General features: G+C 38.8%; 1 protein-coding gene across 1 annotated transcript in view; it reads left to right on the top strand.

Annotated features, from left to right (window-relative positions):
* SPIN1 (spindlin 1) overlaps positions 1–23,845 on the top strand; it is an 83,296-nt gene extending 59,451 nt beyond the window's left edge. Inside the window, 4 exon segments of the mRNA XM_007969689.3 lie at positions 6,883–7,136; positions 12,732–12,965; positions 20,196–20,315; positions 20,318–23,845. Coding sequence (XP_007967880.2) covers positions 6,883–7,136; positions 12,732–12,965; positions 20,196–20,315; positions 20,318–20,394 — 685 coding nt within the window. The 3' untranslated portion in view covers positions 20,395–23,845.
* Positions 23,846–24,457: the final 612 nt, after the last annotated feature.

The following is a 24,457-nucleotide window of genomic DNA, read 5'->3' as shown; positions in this document are numbered from 1 at the left end:
ATAAAAATTTTTCATGTGGCCATATGTTTTACACCTGTGGATTTTTAAAATAAAAAGTTTTTAAGGCTGGGTATAGTGGTTCACACTTATAATCCCAGTACTTTGGGAGGCCAGTGTGGGAGGATTGCTTGAGCCCCGGAGTTTGAAACCGGGCTGGGCAACGTAGTGAGACCTTGTCTGTACAAAAAAATTAAAAATTAGCTGGGCATGGTGGCGGGCACCCCTGCGTAGTTCCAGCTAGTTGGGAGGCCGAAGCAAGAGGATTGCTTGAGCCCAGGAGTTTGAGGACAATTTGGGCAGCATAGCAAGACCCCATTTCTTTAAAATTAAATTCTTTTTCATGATTTTTAATACGTATATAGTTCATCATAGAGATACGCTCTGAACTTTTAAATTAATGGGGCCTATTGTTAAACATTTTATGTTTAGTTTCCCCTGTTAGTAATATCTTTGTGCACATCCGTTGTTATTTTCTTTTGATAAATTTGTAGATGTGGACTCACTGGAACAATGGAAACTCCAAATGGTAAGACTTTGGACAGATATTGCCAAACTGATCACTAGAAAGGATTTATTCATTTTATACGCAGATAGAAAATAGTACTTCATCATAATTTGTAGTAAAATTATGATGAAATTATCAAAACTCTAAGTTTTTGTTACTGTTAATATAAAAAGGTCATCCTGCTGGCAGACCAGAGCACTAAGAAGTTTCTAGATCTCAAGCAGATAGGAACAAATTTATGTCAAGACTCCGCTGAGGAACTCTGGTGCCAAAAAGTAAATAAACTAGATTTAGATTACTGCCAGGATCAGAGATAGAATGGGTTGGGTACAGTCACCAAATATTAAAAGGGTAAGAAAATTGATTGTACAGAATTGACATTGGAACAGAAGATGCTCAGCTTACCTCCACCTGACTTAAAGATACCTGTCACTTCTTAGCCTCTGTGTAGCTACGAGGGTCGTGGCTTCTGTCATCAGAACCTGCATTTACTGCTCAGAGGCCAGAGAGTCTGACTTGAACTGCAGACATACATTGTATCTGCAAATGCCACTTCATCTTGACTTGCATCTACAAATACGAACACCAAGAATCATGAGGCATGTTAGAGCACTAACCACATAAAAGACCGTCACTAATCAAAACAGAAGTGCAAGCCAGGAATTACCATGTATGTGTAGAAAACAGAGGAGACCTGATCCTAAAGAGTTCCTAGAAGAATCAGGAAAAAATGAAACTTACATATCAGAAAGCATGTTCATTGAGAAGAAAAACCATTCGAGATATGATGACACAGAACTAGTTTTTAGACATTAAAAATATTATGCAAGATATTCAATAGGCTGAAAGTAGAGTTTACTGAATTCACTAACAATTGAGCTAAAGATTTCTTCTAGATGAAAAATATGAGAGGGCAGTTGAATCATGGAGGATTGATCTAAAAGTGCTAGCATTTGTCTGATGACATTCCAAAAGGGGTTGGAGGAGGAGAATAATCCAGACTACATACGGGTGAAAATTTTGCTCTGCTCTCTTTAGATCAACCAACTTCTTGTGAGAGATAATTAAAAATACATATCTCAAGTCTTTGTGACATTTTAGAATCTAGGAACAAAGACAATTCTAAAACTCCTTGAAGACCCAGCAGTTTGGGAGACTGAGGTGGGGCGGATTACTTGAGGCCAGGAGTTTGAGCCAGCCTGACCAACATGGTGAAACCCTGTCTCTAATAAAAATGCAAAAATTAGCCGGGTGTGGTGGTGCACACCTGTAATCCTAGCTACTAGCCAGGCTGAGGCATGAGAATCATGTGAACCTGGGAGGTGGAGGTTGCAGTGAGCTGAGATCGCGCCGCTATACTCCAGCCTGGGTGACTGAGTGAGACTCCCTCCAAAAATAATAATAAAAGAAAATACCTTGAAGAGAAAATTGTCCCTCAAAGGAACACGAGGATCAGATTGGTTTCTATGGTCTGTAATTCTAGATTATAAAAGACAGTGAAAGTTTTTTTGTCTCTCAAAGTACTGAGGGGAAAAAGATTTTGAACCTGATTTGTATACATAGGCAATTCAGGGATGAGGGCAAAATAATAATTTGAGGCTTGCAAAAATCTAGCAAGTTTGTATTTCTGAACTTTACCTGAAAGAATTACCAGAGGATGTATCTAGAAAGACAGAATATACATGAGAAAAAAATGTGAAAATACTACGCCAAAAGCCACCAAAAAACCTTTCTTGTTTCTAAATTAAAAAGTTATTAAGATAGTAGCAAAATGAAAAATATCAGTTTGGAACAAAAGTCTACATTTCAGCAATGCAGTAGAATTAGCCAGGTAAGGTTTTAAGTTTTTCTTCTTTTACTAAGGATTTTTTCTTGTTTGTTTTTAGTGTTGCTTTGGTTGGGGGATGAAAAGTATAGGTTTTGATTAATCACAGATTGTAATAGAAAAATGAAAGTTTAGGTATAATATGTGGAACATTAAAGATAATTGCTGGAAGACTAGAAATAAGATACATCATTTGCATTAGAGGCTTTAGTGAAAAGAAACTTCAATCATTCTAGCGGCACAGATATAGGAAGAGAGGAAAGTGAGGAAAACAGAAGGCAGGTAGACAACACAGAACAAAATATTAAGTATGAGACTCATGGTATCATTTACTACAGCAAAAGCTAACTCTTAATAAGAAGATGAGGAAATAAAATCAGTTCAAAGGGGAGGAATATGCATCCTCAGAATTAAAGGACCCCGGTCCGGTTTGAGGAGGACTCCTGGCAAGATGCAAGCCCTTTGTGTAATGCTAAGAGGGAGGAGACCGTATTTGCTCCTTGGAAGTGTTTAGTACAAAACTGCTTATTCTGACATGTGATTCCAGCCATTATCAGGAGCGGCTGCAGATAATTCCCATTTGCAGAGGAATGCTACTAAGAAGTGTAGGAGGGAGCAGCGACAACGAAAAATTCTGCTGTCATAGGTCACGTTTATGTTGGTTTTCTTGAAAATCAAGGGTAGAAAATTTCATGCCTCGAGAGAGAGAGAGAGAGAAAGAAACACATGGGGAGGGAAGTGGGGAAGATTTATGTTAAGGAATTGGTTAATGCAATTGGGGAGACTGAACAAGTTCAAAATCTGCAGGGTAGCCAGCCATCTAGAGACCCAGGGAAGAGTTGAAGCTGCAGCACGAACAGCCAGTCTGGAGGCAGAATTCCTCCCTTCTCTGGGGAGGCCAGTTTTTTTCTTGGATGAGGTCCACCTACATTATGAGGGCAGTCTGCTGGTGCTCATAGTCTGCGATCCAAATGTTCATTCCAGCTAAAAAATGCTTTCACAGAGACATCTAGAGTAGTGTTTGACCACATATCTGAGTACTGTGGTGTAACCAAATTTGACACACAAAGTTAACTACCATATGGGTGAAGATGCTGTATTGGCTTATAATTTTGGTAGTAATCATGGAATGTCTGTGTAAATTACAAAATGGGACACATGACTGAATTCTGTCCTTAGTGAGGTTTGGGAACTAACCTTAGCCTTTGCGCTAAATACAAAGAAAGCCCGATCCTGTACAGGGAGTAACTCATTGGATCTTCTGCTTAGAAATCAAAAGAAGATATGTAACTGGTTGTCAGTTTAAGAAAAAAAGTATTACTACAAAGGATTCTTGTTTTCTAAAGTGGAAATGTAATCTCCTTCACCAGCTGTTTTCCTGAAGAGGCCAATTGGATGTTATTGTATATTCCTAGAGATTATGCAGTTGTCTAGAAATCAACTTTCTTCTATCTCTGAGTAGTAAAGTTACAGACTTTTTATTTTTTATGTTTATATATATATATATATATATATATATATATATAGGTTCCTTACTGTGAACAATACTGAATTTAGCTCTTTGTCATCTCCTTTCTCCCTACAATCCTAATTTAAATTCTTTTTTTGATCTAAGTTTTATAAGGCACTCACTATACTTACTCTACTTTACATATTCTTTCCTCCTGTTTTGGAGAGTTGTGTTAAATTTGAAATATCAGAACAGATAACGGTTACACACTATTGTCTCCCCTTGTCACCATTTGTTCTACAGTTAAATGTATTCATTGCTTCCTCTCAGTGCTGAACCTTCTCTGTGAGTTCCTTGATTATCTGAAGCTCATTGTCATGTAACTTCATAAAAATAGTACCCCTGCCTTCTGACATGTTCATTACAGTTTTGTTGGAGGCCTTCATACTCAAAGGTCCGAAGGTCCGTGTGCATTCTTGGCTGATGAACAAATCCTTGGCTCACATTTTCTTTTCCTTGAGAACCTTAAGTTTGTTATTCTGTTGCCTTCTGGCATAGAGTGTTGCTGTCAAATTCTGAGTCTGTCCCTTACATATGATTTGGTCCTTTTGTGTAAATGCCCAAAGGGTGTTATTTTCTTTAAGATTTGTTTATTTGACTTGGATATGCCTTAGCGCCAGTCATTTTGGGTTTTCCCATGGGGTGCATTTGTATGTTCAAGTGTTTTGTTTCAGGAAAGTTTTCTTGAATTACGGTTTTTAGTACTCTCTTCTGTGAACTTTGATTTTAGTTTTTAGGTTCTTCTGTTATACAGAAGTTGGAATATTTGTTACCATCTCTTAATTCTTTTTGCTTTTGTCCCCATCTGTCCCCTTTTCATCATCCACTTTCCTCACATGCTCCCGTGGTGTCTGTTTCTTCTCATGTTCTTCTAGTCTTAATTTCTGAAAAAAAAATTTCAAATTATTCTTTACTTTGTCTGGTAGTTCTCACATCTTGTCTAGCGATCTCATTTCTCATCTTCTCTGTTTCTGATATATGTTTTTATGTTAGAGTTCTTCAGGGAAATAGGACCGTTGGGAAATAGATGAAATATGAAGGAGATTTATTATGAGGAAATTGGCTTATGGTATTTTGAAAGCTGAGAAGTCCCATGGAGTGCTATCTGTAAGCCAAGCCTCAGGAAAGCTGGAAGGGGAATTCAGTCTGCAGGCCTAGAACCAGGGGACCCAGTGGTGTCAGTTCCAGTCCAAGGGCAGGAGAAGACTGATGTCCCAGCTCAGGCAGGCCAGCAGGAAGAAAAAGGGGTAAATTCCTCCCTCCTCTACCTTTTGTTCTATTGAAGCCCTTGACGGAATGGATTATGGCCATCCACATTGGTGAGGGCATCTTCTTTGTTCAGTCTGCTGATATAAATGCACAGACACACCCGTGAACAGTGTTTAATCTGGGCACTCTGTGGCACAGTTAAGTTGACACATAAAATTAATCATCACAGTTTCTCTTTTGTGGCTTCTGTCATTTGTTCAGTGTTCGATAGTAGTTTTCATCTACTTTGCAAGCCTGTTTTTGAGGCCTGCTCCCGCCTGTCAGAACATCTGTCACATTGTTAGTCTCTTTCCTCCTCAAAATACTTTTGTATGTTGTCCAACTGTGATGCTTCCAGACCCGTGTAAATGAGAGGATTCCAGGAAAGCTTTCCTAGCTTAAGACCTCTCTATGTAGCCACCTCTGTCATACTTTCTGAGACCTGCCGCCCTCATTTCTGCCTGAATCCTGCTTTCCTTACCCTGTGGTGCTGTCCTGGTCAGTGAGGATTGTGTACTCAGAGGGGCTTTGTCTTTCTGGAAGGAAGGTTTCCTGGGTTTTTGCACAGTCCCGAGGGGCTTAGGCAGACCTGAGTTTTCTGGCCTTACAGTCTTGCACTTAGCCTTGTGAATCTCCTTCCCAGTCTCCTTGGTTAGGTTCAGATCCGCTTGCTTAGTTTTTCACCCCAAGGGAGAAGCTTCCCTTCTGTGGCGAGTACTCCTTATTGTCTCTCATAGCCTGTTCCCCTCTGACTTAGCTAAATTTATGTTACCAGTCTAAAGTAAATTATTTAGAAAATATGTAATTTTAGTTTTAACTATTACAACCTACAATAAATTGTTTCTTTAAAACTTGTTTGTGTTACATATCAGATGTTAGTCACTTTTATTCATGGTGTACGAAATGAGAGCTTTATAGCCATAAAACTGTGGGAAGGGAATTCCTTTCAGTTCTTTTCATTCTTGGCATATATCAGCATCTGTTGTCTTGGTTTTGGCCTTCAGCTTGCATCCAAGAAGCCAAGGTTTCAAGGTGAAATGAAGATTTTTTCCTGGTATCAAGAGCCAGGTGTATTATTTATAAACTTTCTATGTAGATTTTTCAGTTGCTAATAATAAACCAGAAAAAAAAGTAGTTTGATGTTTCAATAATTTGTAATATTACATTGTTTGTTATAAACTTCAGTTTTAAGATTATGTGTTTCCTAGACAAGTAATGTTTCTGTAGTGCATTGATATAAGCTAATCTGGACTTCAGTTTAAGAGAAGATTGTCTAGTTTATTTTTATTAGTTAAGCCTGTACAGGCAGAATTATTTGGGCACGGGAATGGGTGAGATTGAATAGTGACACATTTCTTTTTAATTTGAAGTGGATATTATTTAAAGCTATATACGGTGATTATTGTTAACATGTATTTCATGGATCAGTCCTTCTTCTTTAATTAACTTGGATAATTTTGAGTTGATTGGATTAAAATAAACTCAGAAAGCTGATAACCTGATGCTTAATGGTAGGGCTTAAGTTGCTATTGACTAGTAGTTTTTTCTGCCTATACACAGTTGAAGTGCACAACAAGCTCGTATTACTAACATACCATGTTACACACTCACCACCACTGGTACAGGGGTGGAAGATAACCACCTTGAGTCACCTGAAGCAAGAATGTGGCAAACATGAGTTTGTACATATGTTGGGACCATCTGTAATGAGATCATGCTAGCCAGTGGTTATGTTAGCTCTAGGCATGCATACTTTTGAGATAATACCTTATGTGTGTATATGTGTGAATACAGAAAACATCGGAGCAGTGTGGGTCCGAGCAAACCTGTTTCCCAGCCCCGGCGGAACATCGTAGGCTGCAGGATTCAGCATGGGTGGAAAGAGGGGAATGGCCCTGTTACCCAGTGGAAAGGAACCGTTCTGGACCAGGTGCCTGTAAATCCTTCTTTGTATCTTATAAAATACGATGGATTTGACTGTGTTTATGGACTAGAACTTAATAAAGATGAAAGAGTTTCTGCGCTTGAAGTCCTCCCTGATAGAGTTGGTAAGTTCTTTTTATAATTTGTGCATTATATGCTTTAAAAATGATATTGAAATGGATGCTTTTAAAATTATTTTACATTATTAATACTTTTATTGGAACACAAGCACCCCTCTTGATAAACATTATATTAAATCACTGAAAACCACAAAAATTGATCCAAAGCAGTTCAAGGAACTGTGTGAGGGATATAGAGATGTGTATTTTACCCCCAAGAAGTTTGCCACTTAATAATTTATAATATGGTTATTTTTAACATTTTTGCTCACTGTTTTCTGGACTCTGATGGGTAAGGTTATCAGTAGCTCAAATATCCTGTGTGTTAATCTCATCAGATACAAAAGATAAGATAATGCTGTGTATTTATTTTAGAATCTTTCTGTGAAAGTGTATCTTTGATTGTGTACAATGTAAATAATAATTGGACTTTGAGCCAAAATTTAGGCAACCAAAACGTGATCTTTATTATACACAGAGCTTGACTGAAGAATGTTTGTGGAAATGAATGGCTCTTTTTAAATGTCATACAATGTCAGTTTTGCTTTGCAAGTGTTCCTTAAGGCGTAAGGTCTAAGGTAAATAATAAATTTACTGATTTTATTAGTAGGGTGGGATACACCCAAACTAATACTACTTTTTTTAAAGCATTTATTTTGAAATATTTTCTTATTACAGTGATGCTGCTCTTGTTTAAAATATTGGTTTGTAGTTTTAGAATTGTCTTTAAAAGTCAATACCATTAAATAATAAAGCTTCAGCATATCTAGGTAGGAATTTTGGGATCAAATTGTCACGGGAAGAAATTAGTTCAGTCTCCTCGCTTTGTTTTTCTTCAGACTGTGCCATTGTGTCCCTGGGATATAATGAGTTTCCTTAGGAATTTAATTCTGCCTTAGTAGCAAGTTATTTTGTTAATCTTCTCTTTAGATATCAACTGCTAAATCTTTACTCATCTGTATAAATATGGTTCAGTTTTCAAAGAAATCTTTCGTTAGGTGGAAATATTTCTTATTACTCTTAAAAGTGATATTAAATCTTTGTTATTTTCAACGTTCTCATCTCTTCTTAAGTGTGACTGAACACCTGCTCTTCCTCTTGATGCACATCCTACATTTCTTCCTTGATCATGGCATTAATCCATTCCCCACATAAGAAACTTTAACATATTAAGAATCTTAACAGCAGAATTTTAGTCTCTGCCCCTTCTGAGATGACAAGTAGCTCACTTGAAGGTTCCTGCGTATTGCTGCGTGACCTGTGGTTGTTGGTCCTTTTGTCATCGAAGGATAGAAACTATACAAGTATCTGGTGATGGGACTAAGGGTTACATGTTGTTCATAGTTCGGGATTATCTCAGTTTCCAACAATAGTGGTTTTGTAAACAGTAAAGCAATATAAAAAGAAATCCAAGAGCTTTTATGTAAATCAGCGATGTATGTGCCTCATTCAGCTAATAGTTGCTATTAATTTTAGTATTTATCGTATTAGATTGGTGCAAAAGTAATTGCGGTTTTTGACATTGAAAGTAATGGCCAAAACAGCAGTTACTTTGGCATCAACCTACTTTAGTCTAAAAAATTACTTGCTCTTCACTTACGTTTTACGTAGGAGGCAATTGCTTCAGGCAGTACATTAGAGTATAATTAAAATTATGTTTTTCTTAAGCTAAAGTTGGAGAAAAAAGTCAGTCAGCCAGAATGCATGTGATGTCACAGAGCAGTGGTTCCCAAAGCAAGGTCTGGGGACCCTTGGGTTCTCTGAAGTCCGTTCAGGAGATTTGCAAGGTCAGAAATATTTCATACTGTTAAGCTGTAATTCGTGCTTTTCACTCTCTTTTATTTCTCAGTTACACAGTAGAGTTTCCCATTATCTATTTGGAATATTTGCATAACTTAGCACAGTATTTTCTTTATGAACAGTGCATGGTACCAGATCATGCGCTGGTGAAAGAGCTATTCTAAGTGCAAGACTAACTACTTTTTTTAATTGTAAAAAAAAACCCACATAGCATAAAATGTACTGTCCTAACCATTTTTAAGTGTACAGTTCAGTAGTGTGTTAAGTACATTCACATTGTTGAAACAGATCTCCAGAACTACTTCATCTTACAAATCTGAAGCTCTCTACCTATTAAACAAAACAGCATGCCTCTCCTCCCATTCCCAGCCGCTGGCAGCCACCGTTCTACACTCTGTCTCTATGAATTTGACTACTCTAGATATCTCATAGAAGTAGAATCACACAATATTTGTTTTGTGAATAACTTAATTCACTTAACATAATGTCCTCAAAGTTCGTTCATGTTGTAATGTGTGACAGGATTTCCTTTCTTTTTAAGGCTGAAAAGAACATTGCATTGTATCTATATACCACAGTTTATCTGTTCACCCATTAATGGACATTTGGATTGTTTCTGCCTCTTGGTAGAATGTAAAATTGTACCCTGTAAAATTGTGACTAGCGCTGCTGTAAACATGGATATGCAGATATTTCTTTGAGATCCTGCTTTCAGTTTTTTTGGATATAGGCACAGGAGTGGGATTGCTGGATGATCATATGGTAATTATAATTTTAATTTTAATGTCGTAATTCTAATTTCTTAGGTAGAACTACCATACTGTTTTCCACAGCAGTTGTACTATTTTCCAGTCCTGCCTACAGTACACAAGGGTTTCGGTTCTCCATCCCTTAGTCAGCAGTTGCTATTTACTGTTTTTGTCATAGTGGTCATCCTGATGGGTGTGATATGATACCTCATTTTGTTTTGATTTCTGTTTCTCTGATGATTAGTGATGTTGAACATCTTTTTATGTGCTTGTTGGCCACTTGTAAATCATCTTTGGGGAAATACCTAGTCACGTCCTTTGACCATTTTTTAATTAGGTTATTTGATTTTTGTTGAGTTATGGGAGTTCTTTATATGTTCTGGAGACATGAGTTTTAATGTAACAGTATGACAAATTTATTAATGGTTTCAGATTCTGCATTGTAACCTTTAGGGAGCTAACTGTTGACTTTTGTAGTTTCATATAAGAATATCTAGAATTACTTGAAAGACAATTAGAATACTCTTTTCAGTATCATATCTTTGAGAGGCTGGATTTTATATATGAACCGAAAGAGCAGATCATAACACATTGAGTGCTAAAGCAGATATGAGAATCTGCTTGTTCTTTTAAAAACCTAGACATTAGGAGATTTGCAAAAATGTAAAAATTAAGCCACTCTTCTTACTATATTTTGATAGGAAATAGTTATTTTTAATTTAAAATACATTGATATATAGGTATTTTTAAATGTTTCTATATTTTTTATTTTCCGAAGTAGTAAATATTGGTAGGCATTATCTGTATAAACAGATGCTTTTTTAGGTGTGTAGTAATTTCTATTTATGTTTTAATCATTTTTTTAGAGACAAGATCTCACTTTGTCACCCAGGCTGGAGTATAGTGGTATGATCAGGGCTCACTGCTGTCTCAACACCTTGGGCTCAAGCAGTCCTCTTGCCTCAGTCTCCCGAGTTGCTGGGACTACAGGCGCGCACCACAGTAGCCTGCTAATTTTTAACTTTTTGTAGAGATGAAATCTCATTATGTTGCCCAGGCTGGTCTCAAACTCCTGGCCTCAAGCAGTCCTCCTACCTGGGACTCAAAGTGCTGGGATTATAGGTGTGAGCCACTGTGCCCAGCCAGTAATTTTTAAGAATGCAATGGAGTTCTGAGATCTAGTAGTCTGAGATCTACTGGCCCTAAGAAACTAGTGGGGGTTTTTTAGTATCGTACACAGGGGGAATTCTATGTAATTTTTTATTATTACTGCATACTTAAAGAAAACCAACCATGTATTAGTTTAGGGTATGCTGATAAAATTGAATAGCGATACATTTATCAAGAAAATCTAACTTTTTTGTTTCTTTTGATTTAACAGAAATAGAACTCTGTTGAATGAGGAAAATAGGAGTGCTAACTGGTTTTTGTTGTTGTTGTTAAGACAGGGCCTCACTTCCGTAGCCCAGACTGGAGTGCAGTGGCGCCACCTTGTCTCACTGCAGCCTCGACTTCCAGGTTTAGGTGATTCACCACCTGGGCCTCCTGAGTAGCTGGGACTACGGGCCTGCACCACCACACCTGGCTAACTTTTTGTATTTTTGGTAGAGACGGGGTTTTGTCATGTTGGCCAGGCTTGCCTCAAACTTCTGGGCTTGAGTGATTCGCCCGCCTTAGACTCCCAAAGTGCTAGGATTACAGGCGTGAGCCACCGTACCTGTCGCTAATTGTTTTTTGTTTTTTGTTTTAAGAAAATTGTTTTAATTTTGTATAAAGACAGTTACCTAAAATTGTGGACTGGAGAAATCTTAAAACCAATAGGATCCTTCATAGTTTTTCCAGTGTTAAAAAGATAAAGGTGATAATTTTCACCTCATTAGAAAAGTATTAAGGGCTAGGACTGTTAATCTATCATTTCAGAGACCTGAGCTCCCAACCACATGGGGCATCTGATTAAATCATACAAAATACTGACCTGCTATGATCTAGTTATGAAACAAGAAAGGGAAGGTCTCTGCTTTCATTGGGATATACAGGCAACTAACAAGTACACAAATGCATAAAATGGGATAACTTTAGATCATGGTGAATGTTACTAAGAGGTAAAATTGGGTAATGTGACTGGAATTTGTGGGGCTACCTTGTTGGTGAGGAGAACCCCAACAGGAACCGGCCTTCTGAAGATGTGGGGAAGAGCTTATCAGGCAGAGGAGAGTGTGTCCTAATGGGAGAGGAAGAAGAGCCGAGTAGAGAAGGCATGAGCAGTGAGGAGGAAGATGGGAAAACTTGAGGGCAGAGGCGTGATGGCTTAGGGCTTGGGGGCCATGGTGAGCAGTTTGGTTGTTTTTCAAATTACGAAGGAAAGGCATGGGAACATTTTAAATCACACAATGTGGTATCAATGACACAGTGATTACTTTGGTTGCAGCGAAGAATAAGATTGTAGGAGCAAGAGAGTAAAAACCTATGCCTTAATAAAAAATGGAAATAAGACTGAAGGAAAACAAACACCAATTTCTTTTAAACAAAAACAAAAACAAAAAAACTCTGTGCCTTGAATAGGTTAATTTCTAAGTTTTAAATAAACGTTCTGTGGTTATGTAAGATGCTAATACAGGAGAAGCAAAGTGAACCATATACAGGAACTCTACTGTTTTTGCAATTCTTCTGTAAGTCTGAAATTATCTCAAAATTTAACTGTTAAGTAAACAGTAACAAAAATTATTTTGTACCTTGAATGAATAGTTAAAACTTTTGATTTGGGTACAGAACCAAGAGCAGATGAGTCCAGAAAAATTTTTTTAAAAATCATATTTTTTTCAGTTAACCAACTTGGGACAAAATACTTATATTCCTGTTGAATCCATCTCTGAGCTGGGTCCCCATAGTTTGTCTTTGGTTTTTGTACTTTTTAAAGCTTTGCCAGATTCTGATGCTTGCTAATACATTGCATGGACAAAATTTCAGGTAGCCTTCTTTCGTAGATTCAGTCTTCATAGTCGGTAATCAGTGAAATGCTTTGTCAACTTTTTTTTTTTTTTTAAATCCCCAGCAACATCTCGAATCAGCGATGCACACTTGGCAGACACAATGATTGGCAAAGCAGTGGAACATATGTTTGAGACAGAGGATGGTTCTAAAGATGAGTGGAGGGGAATGGTCTTAGCACGTGCACCTGTCATGAACACATGGTTTTACATTACCTATGAGAAAGACCCTGTCTTGTACATGTACCAACTCTTAGATGATTACAAAGAAGGCGACCTTCGCATTATGCCTGATTCCAGTAAGTATATATTGGCAACTTTTATTTTTGGTAATTAGAAGGGATTTGGACTTTAGTGCAAGATATTTGATTGGCTCTTTTGCAGATACATTTTTATTTCTGGATATATGATGATTATTTTAGTCATGCACAAACACAGCCTTTGAAATTTTTCATCCGGTTGTCATGAATTTTAGATAAAATATTTGATAATCAGTTCTGCTTGACTTCTATAATAAGATACAAGTTTTTTTATAATTAACACTACTACATATTACTTATTGCTTTTATTTAAAAGCATGATGGAATAGGGACCAGTAAAATACATCCCTGTGTACCCCTGCTCAGCTTTAACGGTTATTGTCTCATTGCTTGTCTAGTTTTAATCTATTAATCCCCCCAATGCAATTATTTTGAAGCTAACCCCAAGACGTTGATTATTTCGTCTGTAAATACTTGAACTTCAGAACAGCAATCGTCAGCCTTTTTGTCACCAGGAACCAGTTTTGTGGAAGACAGTTTTCCATGGATTGGGAGTGTTGGGTGTGGAGATGGTGGTTTTGGAGGCATTAGATTTCCCATAAGGAACACACAACCTAGATTCTTGACATGCGTAGTTCACAGTAAGGTTTATGCTCCTAGGAGAATCTGATGCCCCTGCTGATCTGCCAGGAGGCAGAGCTCAGGTGGCAGTGCTCTCTTTGCCACTGCTCACCATCTGCTGTGCAGCATGGCCCAGGTGTCCGGGACTCCTGATTTAGAGAACATCGATTTCAGAAAACAGTTAATTGGGAGAACTTTTCAGTAGCAACTGGAGTACAGAGTCAGTGTTTAGACAGATGATTAGCTATTTCCACAACTAGTCTGTTCGCACAGGTAAGGTAGAAGAGGATGTGACCTGGGCTAATTTCGTTAGGCCTAGAAAAGCTTTATTGTGTTTATTTATTTATTTATTTATTTATTTATTTATTTATTTATTTATTTGGAGATAGAGTCTTCCCTGTTGCTCAGGCTGGAGTGCAATGGTGTGGTCTTGTCTCACTGCAGCCTCTGCCATCCGGGCTCAAGCAAGTCTCCTGCCCCAGCCTCCTAAGTGGCTGGGACTACAGGCACCCACCACCACGCCTGGCTAATTTTTGTTTGTTTGTTTTGTTTTGTATTTTAGTAGAGATGGATTTTACCATGTTGGCCAGGGTGGTCTGAAACTCCTGAGCTCAGGCAGTCTGCGAGCCTTGGTCTCCCAAAGTGTTAGGATTACAGGTGTGAGCCATTACGGCTATGTTAGTCCACATAGTTAGTCCATTTAAAATGTGCAATTCTGTACTTTTTAATATATGCACAGATATGTGCAGTCCTCACCACATTCGATTTTAGAACATTTTCATCACCTCAAAAGAAAACCTTGTATCGGCCGGGCGCGGTGGCTCAAGCCTGTAATCCCAGCACTTTGGGAGGCCGAGATGGGCGGATCACGAGGTCAGGAGATCGAGACCATCCCAACATGGGCTAACATGGTGAAACCCCGTCTCCACTAAAAAATACAAAAAACTAGCCGGGCGAGGTGGCGGGCGCCCGTAGTCCCAGCTGCTCGGGAGGCTGAGGCAGGAGAATGGCGTGAACCCGGGAGGCGGAGCTTGCAGTGAGCTGAGATCCGGCCACTGCACTCCACCCTGGGCGACAGAGCGAGACTCCGTCTCAAAAAAAAAAAAGAAAACCTTGTATCTATTAGCTGTCAGTCCTTTATTCCTCCAACCCCCTAGCCTTAAGCAACCAGTAATGCTTGATGTGTCAATTTCCCTGTTGTGGACTTTCCTGTGAATGGACTATATGGTGTGAGGTCCTTTGTACTAGCTTCTTTCCCTTAGCATGTTTTGAGATTTCATTCACACTGTAGCGTATATCAGTACTTCATTCCTTTTAGTGGCCAAATACAATTGCATTGTATGGATATACTACATTTTGATTAGCCATTCATCCAGTAAAGGACATCTGAGTTGTTTCCCCACCTCTTGGTTTTTATGAATAATGCTGCTGTAAACATTTGTGTGCAAGTTTCTGTATGGACATGTTTTATTTCCTTTGGGTATATACCTAGGAATGGAATCACTGGGTCATAATGGTAACTTTATGTTTAATCGTTTGGGGGAACTGCAAGGCTAATTTTAAAAACAAAAAGATCATTTTACATTTCCAACAGTAGTGTTATGAGAGTTCTGATTTCTCCACATTCTCACCAACTCTTACTGTTACCTGACTTTGATTCTTGCCATGCTAGTAGATGTGAAGTGGTATCTCATTGTGGCTTTGATTTGCATTTCTCTGATGAGTAATGATGTTAAGCATCTTTCATATGCTTATTGGCCCTTTAAACAAAAAAAAAAATTTTTTTTTTTTTTTTTTTTTTTTTGAGATGGAGTCTTGCTCTGTTGCCCAGGCTGGAGTGCATTGGCATGATCTCAGCTTACTGGCAGCCTCCGCCTCCTGGGTTCAAGCCATTCTCCTGCCTCAGCCTCCCGAGTAGCTGGGACTATAGGTGCGTGCCACGATGCCCAGATAATTTTTGTATTTTTAGTAGAGGGAGTTTCACCATATTGGCCAGGCTCCTTTCGAACTCCTGACCTCAAAGGATCCACCCACCTTGGCTTCCCAAAGGGCCGGAATTACAGATGTGAGCCACCATGCCCGGCCTATTGGCCCTTTTTATATCATCTGTGGTGAAATGTCTATTCATATCCCCTGCCCATTTTTAAATTGAATTATCTGTCTTTCATTATTGCATTGTGACGATTTTTAAAATATAAGACCTTTATCAGATACATGTTGCAAATATTTTCTCCCATTCCATGGGCTGTTTTTACTTTCTTGATGATGATCTTTGCACAGAAGTTTTAAACTTTGAAGTCCAAGTTACATTTTCTCTTGCTGAGTATGCTTTTTGTGTCCTAAGAATCTTTTGCCAAATCTGAGGTCATAAAGATTTACCCTTGTTTTCTTCTAAGAGTTTTTATAGTTTTAGCTCTTACTTACAGGTCTTTGATGCATTTTCAAGTTAATTTTTGTTTGTGGTTCAAGGTAAGGGTCCAACTTCTTTTTTTTTCTTGCTTGTGACTGCCTATCTAGTTGTCCAAGCACGATTTTTTGCGAAGACTATTCTTTCCCCCATTGAATGGTTTTGGCGTCCTTGTTGCGCAGTGGCTCACGCCTGTAATCCCAGCACTTTGGGAGGCCAGGCGGGTGGATCACGAGGTCAGGGGTTCGAGACCAGCCTGGGCAACACGGGGAAACCCCATCTCTACTAAAAATCAGCCAGGCATGGTGGCAGGCACCTGTAATCCCAGCTACTTGGGAGGCTGAAGCAGGAGAATCGCTTGAACCTGGGAAGCGGAGGTTGCAGTGAGCCAAGACCGCACCATTGCGCTACAGCCCGAGTGACAGAGCGAGACTCCGTCTCAAAAAATAAAAAAATAAAAAAAATCAGTTGACAAAGTTTGAGTCCTGCTTTTTTTTTTCTTCTTTTTTTATTTTTTGAGACAGTTGCACTCTGTTGCTCAGGCTGGAGTACAGTGGCACGATCTTGGCTCATTGCAACCTCCGCCTCCCAAGGAACTGGAATTACAGACATGTGCCACCACATTCGGCAAACTTTAGTATTTTCTGTAGAGATGGGGTTTTGCCATGTTGGCCAGGCTGGTCTCGAACTCCTGGAGTGAAGTGATCTGCCTGCCTCAGTCTCCCAAAGTGCTGGGATTACAGGTGTAAGCCACTGCACCCGGCCCCTGCTTTCTTTTTCAGGATTGTTTTGGCTATTCTGGGTCCCTTGCAATTTCATACGAATTTTAGAATCAACTTGTCAGAACAAAGAAGTCCCCTGGGATTCTGATAGGGACTGTGTTGAATCTTTGGATCAGTTTGAAGAGTATTGCCCTCTTAACAATGTTAACAAGACTTTACAGGTCTTCTAATCCATGAGCATGGGGTGTGTTTTCATTGATCGGTGGATTGATTTCAACAATATTTTGAAAATATTGCATTTATTTTTCCTTTCCTTTTACTTTCGCTTTCCCCTTTTTTCCTTTTATCTGAGACAGAGTCGTCTTGTCGGCCAGGTTGGAGTGCAGTGGCTTGATCTTACTTACTGCCGCCTCTGCCTCTCAGGTTCCAGTGATTCTCCTCCCTCCGCCTCCCGGGTAGATGGGATTACAGGCACATGCCACCTCACCTAGCTCATTTTTGTATTTTTAGTAGAGACGAGGTTTCACCATGTTGACCAGGCTGGTCTTGAACTCCTGACCTCAGGTGATCCACCCACCTCGGCCTCCCAAAGTGCTGGGATTACAGGTTGAGCCACCGTGCCTGGCCACTTTTTATTTATTTATTTATTTTGAGATGGAGTCTTATTCTGTCGCCAGGCTGGTGAGCAGTGGCACAATCTTGGCTTACTGCAACCCCTGACTTCCAGGTTGAAGCAGTTCTCCTGCCTTAGCCTCCCAAGTAGCTGGGATTACAGGCATGTGCCACCATACCCATCTAATTTTTGTAGTTTTAGTAGAGATGGGGTTTCACCATATTGGCCAGCATGGTCTCAATCTCCTGACCTCGTGATCCTCCTGCCTCGGCCTCGCAAAATGCTGGGATTACAGGTGTGAGCCACGGCGCCTGGCCCCGCATTTCTTTTATTAAATTTACTTCGAAGGATTTTATCCTTTTTGATGATATTATACATATGAATTGAATTGTTTTCTTAATTTCGCTTTTGGTTAAGTTTGTTCCTTTAAAAACTACTCAGTGGCCTTTCTTCAAACACATGAATCTCTGACCTTGGACAGATGTAACTGATAGGCCCTCTCCATACATTAGCCATGTGTCAGTCATTTTTTTTTTTTTTTTTTTAATTCTTCCTATGAAGAAGTTAGTTAATGTACTAACTTGCTCATCTGGCCTTGAATTTCTACTACTTTGATATATATTTTTAAAATTTTGGGTCTGGGCATTATGGCTCATGCCTGTAATCCCAGCACTTTGGGAGGCCAAGGCGGGCAGATCACCTGAGGTCAGGAGTTCGAGGCCAGCCTGGTCAATATGGTGAAACCTTGTCTCTACTAAAAATAAAAAAATTAGCCGAGTGTGGTGGCGGGCGCTTGTAGTCCCAGCTACTCGGGAGGTTGAGGCAGAAGAATCGCTTGAACCTGGGAGGCGGAGGTTGCAGTGAGTCAAGATCATACTGCTTCACTCCAGCCTGGGCAACAAGAGCAAGACTCTGTCTCAAAAAGAAAAAAAAATTGTGTACATTTGTTATAAAGGGGTAATTCAAATTATATACTCAGGAATTTGTCATGAGAACATTTCTTTAAAAAGCATTTGTCCATCCTTTATGAGGTAACTTGAACATTTTTTATGGATAGAGTAAGTACTGTTAACCTAATCATAGGAAATGCAAGGGTGTGTGCAATTCTCCATCACTTTTCCTAACCATTTTTTTGATCTTTCCCTCTCCGTTAATTCTCCAAACTTAAATTTGTGTGTGTGTGCACGTGTGTGTGCGTGCATGTACACGCTGTGGAAGCGTATTTACCTTTAGAAACAGTGGTGGTGCTCTGATCTAATGAGTTCTGAAAGGGTCCTGTTCGAGTACCAGCTCTGATGCTAAAACAGGCCTCTACATGACTCCCTTGATTAGCTCAGTTACTATAAAATTTATGTGCGATCGTGTATTTGTAATTCCTTTGTAAACATGAAAGTGCCATAAAAATATGACAGTATGATGATACTGCTTAAGGGAAGATAATTTTTAAAGAAAAGAGTTCAGCTTATATTTGTTTTTTTTTTGAGACGGAGTCTGGCTCTGTCGCCCAGGCTGGAGTGCAGTGGCCGGATCTCAGCTCACTGCAAGCTCCACCTCCCGGGTTCACGCCATTCTCCTGCCTCAGCCTCCCGAGTAGCTGGGACTACAGGCGCCGCCACCACGCCCGGCTAGTTTTTTGTATTTTTTAGTAAAGACGGGGTTTCACCGTGTTAGCCAGGATGTTCTCGATCTCCTGACCTCGTGATCCACCCGTCTCGGCCTCCCAAAGTGCTGGGATTACAGGCTTGAGCCACCGCGCCCGGCTATATTTCTTTATTCTTTTAAAAGAACTGATTATGCTCAGGTGTTTTATTTTTATTGCTTGTGACTCATAGTACCAGAGATCACAGTAGCAGTTTTTGGATTGTCATTCAGTGAGATAATTTATTGTAACCAAAGAGGCAGACTACTGTTAATACATGTACGTTATATGGTCCACACCACGATACCTGTGAGAGTAAAATGGCATTGCTACCAGTTGTTCCAGGATAACATGGACTGTCTTATGTAGCTGGAACTTCTGGTTTCCCTACCTGAAGGCCGCCTGCTACTGTGAGGAAAAGAGCTTTGAGTTTTTCAGAACCCATGCAGTTTCTTAAAATAGAATTGTAACTGCCTAGCAAGCCCCCTTTCTTTTTTTCTTTTACTTTGTTTTTTTTGGTTGGTGGTGATGGTTTGCTGTTGCTGTGTGTTTTCTTAGAGGCCAGAAGCAGTACATTAATCTTGGGGACCTTTTAGGCAGTACAGATGCCTGGGCCATCCTCAGAGATTCCCCTGTACTTGTCCTGGGGTGAAGTTCATTCAGTACCAATTTTTAAAGCATAGAAAACTTAAATTTTGGAACTGAGTTAGGAAGATGATGTGAAATGCAGTGAAGCTGAGGGGGGAAGAGGCTTTAAGGATTCAGAGTAAACCAATGGTACTTAGGCATTTTAAATATGTGCCATATTCTCAGTAATCCCTGTAGGAATTGTCTGCTTTCAAATTATATTTCAAAGCCACTCAAACTTATTTTCATTTAATTACAGCTACAGATTAAATATGGACCAAATGAATTTTTGGTTATGATTTTTTAAATTGTTCATATATCTAGATGGGGGTCGGCAAACTATGAAAAAAGGTTTTATTGGAACACAGCCACATCTGTTTATATGCATATCATCAGTGGCTGCTTTCGTGCTGCAGTGGCAGAGTTCAGCAGTTGGAACAGAAACCATATGCCTGTAAGCCTGAAATATTTACTGCCTTGTCTTTTACAAAAATGTTTACTGACTCCTGGTCTAGATAATCATGAATTCAGGGTATTTAAATTTTTTTTTTTTAAGTTATGAAAATAAACATGAGTTGATTTATATCTAAAAATTGTTTTAGAAATTTTCTCTCTCTCTCTCTTTTTTTTTTAAATATAGATGATTCACCTCCAGCAGAAAGGGAACCAGGAGAAGTTGTGGACAGCCTGGTAGGCAAACAAGTGGAATATGCCAAAGAAGATGGCTCCAAAAGGACTGGCATGGTCATTCATCAAGTAGAAGCAAGCCCTCCGTCTATTTCATCAAGTTTGATGATGATTTCCATATTTATGTCTACGATTTGGTGAAAACATCCTAGATGGTCATCACAAACTCTGCCAAATTTGTGGAACTATGAAATGTATTATTTGTAGACATAAAGACTTGATTGCTTTCCAGTTTAATGAAAGCTTAAATGTCCCTGCGAACCCACAATCTCTGCCAGCAGAACTGGTTTTGTTCTGAATTCAGTACAGATTGATGTGAACACAAAGCATTTTGTGTAAGGAGAACCCCTTTCTTTTAAAAGAAGTCTGTCTATTTGGAGGGGAGTTACAGGCAAGTTTGGTAAAAGTTAAGCTAGTATCATAGTCATTTAAAATTGTAATAGATCTTAACCATTTTCCCCCTCACCTTAACTCTCTTATTCTGCCGCCACAATGCAAGCATAGTTTGATGTTTTCGTTATTACCTTTTTTGAGATATATCTGTATCTGTATCTACCTATATCTATATGTGTGTATACATATATTAATATATACACACAGATACATGTGTACACACACACACACACACCCACACACCCCACACTCCCCACACACCCCACTGGCAGTCTTTTCTTTGTGGATTATTAGTATGGGGGGTGACATAATTTTCTTGAGTTTAACAGGAGTGCTTTACCCAAGTCAGTCATGGTTATGACATTACTGCTCTTTATTTCAAATTAAACTTTGGGCACAGGAAGCATATGGGAAACATTTCAGCTTGTTTCAAAAAATCAGAAGTTCAGAGCACCTTTTCAATCTGGAGCCCTTAAACCATAAATCCAAATATTAATTACTTGTGAACAGTTAATGACTCATTAGAATTTTACAATCTGGTGAAAAATCTGGGTAAAAGGCTACCTTTAAGTCTAAGCTTTGAATTTTTTTTGTTGTTGTTGTTAACATTTTAATCATAAATTCTTTTTAGCAAAGCCCAGGTCCTTGTTCCACACAGTGTAATGTAGGTGTATTTTGGACAGCACATGTGGTACATTGTGTACAAATCGGTAATCTGAATTTCAGTACATGAATTCAAAAGGCAACAATACATCACTGGTTTGCGTGTTTTTGGTAAGTTTCTGGAAGAATACTATGCTTTTATATTGGAAGTGTAAGTTTTGAGTGGCATTGTTGCCTTCTAACAAGCTGTCTGGGACTTTTAAATTTTTATTACTATTATTGCTAATGTATAATTATGGTCAGAAAACTTTCAACCCCACCCCTTTCCCCTACCCCCTGGCTTTTCCTCAGAAAGAATGTCTAGACAAATAGCAGCTTAGTCTCCTGACACCTTGTGGGGTGCATGTTCCTGCTCCAGGTGTGCTGTTAACGTGGATTCATTCCATTCAGTGGCCCCTTGGGGTTTGCATGTCAGTGATGCGTTACCATAGAAGAAAGCCAGCTGTTTGTGTTCGCTTGGTGGGTGTAAGTAATAGCAGCCCTTAGCCACGGAGTCTTTACGTGGTTTATTCCTGCAAGGTTGTTTTTAAACTGAAGTAGAACTGCTAGTGTGATTGGTTGATCAGCAAAACAGCTGCTCTCACTTTGTTTTGGAGGAACCCTGGTGGTTTGACAACCAGGAGAAAGGCCATATGTGAACCAGTCTCTTGTGGAGATTGGAAATCCTCCCTGATATTTGGGCAGAGCCTAAACGTGCATGCTTATCACTCAAACACCAAAAGTTTGAATCAGAGGTCCGAGTGACCTCTTTTGTGGCTGTTCTTGATGGTTTCCAGGCCTCGTTATGCATGGTTTGCTTGATGCCCATTTTTTGTGCCTTGTGCTGTTGGATGGTAACGACCACTCACCATGTAAACACAGTACCTCAGTTTTCTGTCCACAGCTGCAGTTGCTCTGTCCCTGGTACTTCACTGTGGGCAGCCAGGGACAAGCTTCTGAAAGCAGTGTGATACCCAAGTCATAGGTGCTTCTCGTGTGTGAACAGGTGTTGTTCTGCAGATCTGCTATGTGTTTTCCTGTTGACTCTTTAAGAGTCCCTGCATGTAAATCTCGAAGCTGAGCCTGGCTCCCGGAGGCCAGACCGACATTACAGCGCAGGAGTTTGCAAGTGTGTCCAGCATGCACGGACTGTGCAGAACTTGACTCGGTCACTTTGGGTGGAAAAATAAAGTTCATTTTGAAGTATCTTGAGGGTTGGGTCAATTGAGACATTTCTAGCATTACTTAATGACTTGCATTGTGGTTTTTCTGCAAGCAACTTTAATGACTTTTTTTATACCACATGGTCTCCCAGTTTCTAGATGAATGCAACGTGATGATGGTGATGACGACGATGAGTTTAATCATTGTTTCCATTTATTGCCTTTAGGGCTGAGGGGAAAGGGAAGATTTTTTTTTTCTCTCCCCATTTTCCCCCGTTCTGTCTTTCTTTTGGTGGCTTACACCACACTTAATGACGCTATGACTAATTCCTGCTCCCAAGCCCTTGTATCTTGGGCTTCGTTTTAGGCTCACGTGTCAGATCTGCATGCATTGCTTGCATTTTTCTGGTATCTGAATGTTGGTTCCTTGTTCCAGGAATTCAACATTAACTTCCAAAAGTATCATGGGACTTGTGACAACACAAGACATGAGTCTATGTATAAAATTTATCGGCCTTTCTCATTTACCTGCTCTAGTATTATTGTATTGTGTGTGCGTGCGTGTGTGATGTCAGGCTGCCACGTAAAACTTCAGAGAAAAATCTTAAAAGCAGACCATCCTTTTTTGCATGCTCTATTCTAAGTAGAATGTTCAATGTAACTGACTAAAATTGCATGTTAAAGATATTTAGGTTTTTTTGTTTTCTTTATTTTTATTTGTTTTCAGTTTCCTGTATATTTGCTTACTGTGCCGTTTTAGTGGTTTTAGGATAAAAATGCACTGGTGAAGCAAATGTAGTGCCAACAGAAGGTGATTTTCCAGTTGTAAATGTCATGCAGCATTTGAAGGGACTGTGTTTTCTTTAAAAAAAATCACAGTTACTTCTAAATCAGATTTCGTTTCTTTTATCGTTTTATGTGCCAAACCACGAAGTGCATTGGGCTTGAATCTCTGAACACTGTAGACCCATTAGAAGACTGTTCCGATTGTCACAAATTGTAGTGCCTGAAAACACTCTTAAGCTGATTGTCTTAAAAAAATGAAAGTTCTCCAAAGACAAAACAGGAACAATTATTATAACAAAATAATTATGGTTGAAATGTCTGTGGTTCCTTGGAAATGCTGCGCTCTTTGTGTTTTCCATCATTAGTGCAGTTGGAATGAATGTGTACAGGTCAGAGGTCTTCGTGTTCACATTTTAAAATTAGGTAAATGACCTCATCTTTCAAGCTTGAATTCATTTTTAATTTTAATTTTATTTTATACAATGTGTAGACAGTTCCCTGTTCTCTGCATTTAGAAGTATACACAATATAAATCTGTTAATTCTGTAAGTAATTTTTATAATTATGATGTAACTCTATCTTATCCTTAAAACATTTAAAATAAACCCTTTATGTGCAACTCCTGACTGTAAAGTTTGTGCTCATGAGCAAATTGTGATGTGTTAAACTTGATTCTGAGTTGTTTTTGGGCCAAGTAACCTTTTCACCACATGTAAATGTCAGATACGCATAGAAACGGAAAGAAATAGAATTTTTATTTGATTGATAATGTTCAATAATACCTGAAAGAAGAGGAGGCAATCCTCGATATCACACATATATTAAATATTGAAGTTGCAGTTTGACATTGATAAAATTCAACTTTACAAGATCTTAAACTTAAAAAAAATTCTTTTAAATAGAGTTAAATAATGTGTGTTTTATACTTTCATATCTATTCTTGCTTTGAATATTTCTTATAATGCTTTTACTCATATTTAAATAATAAACAATGGGATTCTATAGTGAAAAATCACTATTTCTCAATGCTAAGATATAAAAAAATGAAAGTAATACAGGCTCGTGCAAAAGTAATAGCAGTTTTACCATTGCTTGTATGGCAAAAAATGCAGTTACTTTTGCACCATCCTAATATTAACACCTATGTGTGTTTTATCTTTCTGGATTATTTTAATCAATGAGGTAAAAAGTGGAATTTATGGCATGTTTTAATTAGTGGGTTTTTTTAAAA

The sequence above is a fragment of the Chlorocebus sabaeus genome, chromosome 12 (genome assembly GCF_047675955.1).
Source record: "Chlorocebus sabaeus isolate Y175 chromosome 12, mChlSab1.0.hap1, whole genome shotgun sequence".
Taxonomy (NCBI): Eukaryota; Metazoa; Chordata; class Mammalia; order Primates; family Cercopithecidae; genus Chlorocebus; species Chlorocebus sabaeus.
The sequence above is the reverse complement of the archived record's forward strand: the minus strand, read 5'-3'. Positions and strand labels throughout refer to the sequence as shown.